General features: G+C 29.9%; 1 protein-coding gene across 1 annotated transcript in view; it reads left to right on the top strand.

The window, feature by feature from the left end:
* The window catches only part of CALCRL (calcitonin receptor like receptor), a 101,846-nt gene extending 96,347 nt beyond the window's left edge, over window positions 1-5,499 (top strand). The window contains exon 16 of the mRNA XM_003733201.6: window positions 2,244-5,499. Coding sequence (XP_003733249.2) covers window positions 2,244-2,459 — 216 coding nt within the window. The 3' untranslated portion in view covers window positions 2,460-5,499. The remainder of the gene's footprint in view (window positions 1-2,243) is intronic.
* The last annotated feature ends 909 nt before the right edge of the window (window positions 5,500-6,408 follow it).

Genomic DNA, 6,408 nt, shown 5'->3' on the forward strand with positions numbered 1-6,408 from the left:
TTTCAATAGCCATTTTCCTCCCAAATTGAATTTAAGCTTTCTTTTTTAAGACTTTAAGTAGTAGACTCATAGCTAAGATATGGCTTCCTGTCAGCGTTTTTTCAACCTTTATATAGAATTTTTATACAAAGCTATATTCTACTTCCTCTCTGCCAGAAACTATATTGTTTATGTACTCAACCAGTCCAGTATTTAGTAATAAAATGAGGAGATATTTATGAAACAAAAAATAACGATCAGAAAATTTCTCATCAGATGTTCTACTTCCTCTCTGCCAGAAACTATATTGTTTATGTACTCAACCAGTCCAGTATTTAGTAATAAAAATTCTCATCAATGGGCATTTTTACTTTGAATCTCTGAATATTTATTTAAAATTCGCAATCTGAAGCCCTTCAATTTGTAGTTTGCTCATGATCTTGAGGTTGTTACATATGCAGATGCTAGTTCAATCCTGCGTGATCTGCACATGTACCCCGGAACCTAAAGTACCATAAAAAAATTACCTTAATTTAGATATTTTATTTACTAAATTGAGAGGAAAGTTTAACTTTAGCAAGATAAATTTTATTGCCTTATAAATGCTTTCATTTTCAAACCATATTTACATGAATATGAATTATTTTTTTCAAATATGGTTACCGTGTATTTTTTAAATTAAGCTTGAAAGTCCTGAAGTTACTGAACTTCATCATAACTTTTAATATCAAGTTATTTCATTTTAATTATATAATTTTTGAACTATGCAGTAGAGAGCAACTAAATGGTAATTTTAATACCTCATGCTGAGTTCTACCTAAATAAATTGTTGGCTTTATCTTTGCTCCTTCTTTTTTTCCACATGAAATGAGACAATAAAACTTTGGGTTTATTTTAAGCGACAGAATATAAGATACTTTAACAGGAACTTCGAAGTATTCTGTAAAGCTGCAGACCTATTTTCCAAAGAATGTAATTGGAGAAATTGAGGTTTTGTGTGTGTGTGTGCTTTTTTAAAACTGATTAGACTAGGAAATAACAAGAAAGAAGTCAGCTCTTTTTAAAGATTTAATATTAATTTGTATACATGAATATAGTGAAGAGAAAGTTGAAAAATTCTGTACAAGTACTAGAAAGTTAAACAATTATTACATAAGTATGTAATGATTGTAATTCTTACACAGGAATTACCAGAAAATCGCTGTGAGACACTCAGATTCCCTTTAGAAAAGTCCTGAAAGAGCCAACGAGCAATATAGAGCTTGGGGAAGACCATTTAAAGCAAACGCACTTTGGGTCACAGAGATTTGGCTAACACATTCATAATGTAGAAGCAGCTGCTTCAAGCCAGTGTGCTCACTCATCAGACCTGGAAAAGTCCAGGTACTTGAGCTAGAGATGTGTTTAAATATTCTCATTGTGCACATTGACTGACACTGAAGAAAACTGTCAGTACATGGGCACAAATGAGAATATTTAAATACATACACTTCAGTGCCTTACATTCCATTAAGAGCAATATTTTTACTGCATAGGAACACCTACCCCTGATCTCTATCTTCGAACATAGGGGAAGGAAGTCATTAAACTCCAAATTCATTCAGCAGAAGAGGATTCAAATATGTAAAAGTGGAGTTGTTACATTCCTAAATATATTTTTATACTATTCATCACATTTATATTTATTTGTTCAACACTTTTCTTTCCTCTATGTAGTAAACTCCTTGAGGACAAATATCATGCTACTTTTTTAAGAATGTAGCATAATTTCTGGCATACGGGCATCACTCAAAAATAAAGTTTGCTGCCACTGCTGCTGCTGCTGATGATGATTTGTATTCTTCATAGTCTAACTTTTCTTTTGTATATCCTTCACTTCTTTTATGCTGTTATGAATTGTCTCCTTATTCTTTTAATAAAGACATTAATATAAACTAGATACTGGACATGAAGTCTTATAAATGGGGTTTCTGATTACCTGTTTGCCAACAATAAATACATAGGCATTATAAAAGCTTTGAAGACAAAACATGGCATGAAAAATATTAATGGAATGTAAAGTACAATGTAATTGTAATATATTTCCTAATGTAAAGATGGTACACTTAATTTTTAAAATTAGGTAAGAAAATGAAGCTGTATTATTCACGAATTAACACATTTTTTTTAAAAAGCTCTTCTCCAAGACCTGTTTAGTGCTTCAAAAACAGTGTCTTCATTTCAATTAATGGGTTGCTCTTTTTCTGTTTCTTTTTGATTGATAGGTTCAAGCAATTCTGAGAAGACACTGGAATCAATACAAAATCCAATTTGGAAACAGTTTTTCCAACTCTGAAGCTCTTCGTAGTGCATCTTACACAGTGTCAACAATCAGTGATGGTCCAGGTTATAGTCATGACTATTCTAGTGAACACTTAAATGGAAAAAGCATCCATGATATTGAAACTGTTATCCTAAAACCAGAAAATATATATGATTGAAAATAGAAGGATTGTTGCTTGACTGTTTTGTGCCACTCCTAACTCAAGGACTTGGATCCATGACTCTATAGCCAGAACGACTTCAATATCAAATGATTTTTGAAACTCATAAAGAAAAGCCTCACATGAAATTAGTAGTGTGTTGATAAGAGTATAACAGCCAGCTCTATGTGGGAAAAAAGAAATCCTGGTTTGTAATGTTTGCCAGTAAATATTCCCACTATGCCTGATGTGATGCTACCAACATGACATCACCAAATGTGGAATTGGAGAAAAGCACAATCAACTTTTCTGAGCTGGTTGGTGTAAGCCAGCTTCAGCACACCATTGCATGAATTCACAGATAAATGACTGCAAAATTTCCTAAACATGTTGGGCATGATTCTACTTTTATTGCTCAAAGAGACCTAGCTAAGACCTATAGACATAAAGGGGAAATTAGTTTTTAGTTTTAAAACTCTTCATCCCATCTTCTTTGGTGCATTTGACATTTTTCACCCAGAGAGTGCTGTAGTTCTTTTTGTAATTACCCTTTCAAATCGACAATACCAGAAGTTAATTATCCTTTTTGGCTTTCTTCTCGCTATGAAAAGTAACTGAGTATTATTGTTACATCTACTCATTTGCTGACACATCAGTTATACCTTGTGGCATATCCATTGTCGAAACTTGATGAACAGGATGTATAATACACAATCCTACTTCTATATCATTAGGGAAACATCTTAGTTGAAGCTAAAAACACCTTGTCAGCTTCTTCCTGTCTTACAGTGAGAGGGAATTCATTTCCCTGTACCTATAAATAGAAATTTTGTCTGTTCCATTTCTACTGTATAAACAAATTAGCAATCATTTTGCATAAAGAAAATCAATGAAGGATTTCTTATTTTCTTGGAATTTTGTAAAAAGAAATTGAGAAAAATGAGTGTGTAAATACTCCATTGTTTTATTTTGTAGTCTTAAATGAAATATATACAACCTAGGTAATTTTTAAAGCAAATATATAAAGCAAAAACGTTTGCATGTGAATATCTGATACTGTATCTGGGCTTATTTTTAAAAAATGAAATAGAGTCTGGAATTCTATATTTGGTGAATATTTTATAGACAACCAGATGCCAGCATCAGAAGTCTGAGAACTAAGAGAACAGAAGCATCTATAATAAGATGAAGATATTTATTTTAAAAACACAAGATCACTATTATTGAATACATTTGTTTTGATGACTCATACCTAATTAATAGGTGTGTTTGACATTTTTTTTTTCATTTTGACAATGAACTCACATTCTAATCCAGAAATTTTAAACAACTACTGTAATAAATACCAATCTGCAACTTTATAGATTTTACCCCATTAAAATATTACTTTACTGACTTTTACTATATGAATTTATATAGCTTTGGAAATGTCCCAGGTTATTCAAGAAAAAAAAACTAAAGGGATACAATATGTATTATATACAATGCTTTTGTATTTTAATACAGCTACTGTATATAATACAAACCAGGGAAATACTTGAATATATCATTGAGAAAGAATTATTGTCAGACCTTATTGAATTATAGTCAGACCTTACTAAGTAAAGGTAGAAGAAAGCCTTGCTAATGAATTAAAGTGACATTTATATGGGATTCAGTTCCTTTAATGTTATTTTCCATTGAAATCTCTGAAGAACAAGAATGACTTCAATTAGTAAAAGTCCATTTTGGAAAGTCAGGTGTCTATGTTTTTTAAGTGTCAGTCTGCTTAAAATAGATGAAACTAATGAATTACTCATCATAAGTTGTTTCTTAAGCTATCAATAGATGGTGAGTTCAGAACTCATTTAAAATTGTTAAGAAAAATTATCTAAATTCGTAGGAATTAACATATTTAATGGTCTGGTCAGTACATTTATAATTTATGCATGAAAACGTACTGTTTGGTTTCAAACATGAATATGATAATAAGCTGCCATAGAAAGGATCGCAGGCTGTTCTGGAACTTCAACTGCCTAAGTTATAAAATTCATTTTAATAAACTCAGTTATTACTTATTTATTATTCAAAGACACATATTTAAATCCTTTGCAGACCTTGTTAAAATACATCAGTCTTCTTCTAGCTAAACTGTCAAGTCTCAGCCATCTTGACAGTAGAAGTGACAGTAAAAATGGTGAATTATCAAAGATTATATTAAAATGAACATATAATTTTCAAGTATTTTTGTTGTGCTTTTATAATATTAATTCTAGATCAGATTTCTTGTATAGCCAGGGTTTATCTGTTGTACAGTCTTGAGGCATACCAGTCCTCCATGATTAATCACTGTTAGTTATCTATCCATATATTTTTAGAATTAATATTTTTAAGTGTTAGATTCCTCAAAAGCTGAATGCTACTTAAGATTTTTGTGTCATACTTGTAAAGCAAAGTAAATCTGACACTTTTTAAAAGCAAACTTCTTTGTTATCAAAAAACTGATTTGGGGAATTTCTAGTTTTAAAATGTAGATCTACCATTTTACTGTGATTACTTGTGAAAGTCACATTTTAATTTTCTAAATTCTAATTTGTCATTTTTTTTCCTAAAGTTAACTTCCAGTGCATTTATTCATAAAATATTGATTCTGGAATGTAGTGTTTGTTTAAATGTAATCCAATGTACATTGAATTACTAGTAATTGCTGTTCTGTATTTATTGCTTATAAATTTTTTGAATGTGAACTTACTTTTAATTTTCTCTTGGTTTTAATCTACGAGTAGAAGTCACTAGTTATCTGTAAAAAATATATTCAAGATATTCTGATCAATTATAACAATTTATGTTATGCCTAAAGTATATCTCGAGTTTTTGATTGTATGAAAATATTAAAGTTATGGGTTAAAGTTGATTTTCATTGATATTTACTAGAATGCCACATAATCTAATTTATAAACATGATTTATGCAGTAATCAGTGGGATACTTCTAAAAAAATTAACAAATATATCTCTTTTGTCCTCTCTAAAGTCTTCAGTAAACCAGTAAATAAATTCAATAAACCAATTAAGAAAAAATTGTGATTTGTTTTTCAAACTAAAAATATCCAAATATACTACACTGGATGCAAACTCCTTCTTATGCTGAAAGAAGAAAAAGGATGTCTCAAAATAAGAAAATGTTCAGAAATTCATCTCCTTTCTCTACTGTATTTCGTTTTATAGTTTGTATTAAATATTAGAAAGAAAAAGAAATATTTAAAGATATTTTTTAAAGAAGGCATAATCATGGCTCTCACACAAATACATAATGAAAATGCTTCAAATATTTTTTAACTCATTAATTAATGAAGGAACAACTAAGATGTTACGACAATTCAAAGGAGAGTTCAAAAATTATACTTATATGAGAATATTTAAAATGCTGAAATAATTTTATGAATAAGTGCAAAACCACTGTATCCTTTGGGCAATAATCAGTTGCATTCCACTTAATAACTAATGTTTATTTTTATAATCAAGAATAGTGTATGTTATTATTAGTTTTCTGGAAAAAAGTGCCCATTTAAAACACTTTTGCAATTTTTTTCTTACACTCTCTTCCTTTTTAATATACTAATCCCAAGGAAAAAATATCCTTGATTAAAAATATTGCTAGTCTCATAATGTTTCGCCTATAGTTTATATAGATACATGAGAGTGTTAATTTACAATATAGATCTCTTTAAGTTGGTTTTACAAATCTAGAACCATACTGCACTTTTTAACAACTTCATTGAGATATGCTTCACATATTACATAATACTTCATATTCAAAGCAGTTTTTAGTATATTAGTAAAGTATATTTTAATACATCCAAAGAGACACTATACCATCACCACAGTCAATTTCATTATATTTTTATGACCTTGAGACAAAACAATATGTCTTTTAGCCATCAATTCTCTATCCCCCATCCGTACTTTCATTCCAGCTATAAACACAAC

Source organism: Callithrix jacchus, chromosome 6 (assembly GCF_049354715.1).
Source record: "Callithrix jacchus isolate 240 chromosome 6, calJac240_pri, whole genome shotgun sequence".
Classification (NCBI taxonomy): Eukaryota; Metazoa; Chordata; class Mammalia; order Primates; family Cebidae; genus Callithrix; species Callithrix jacchus.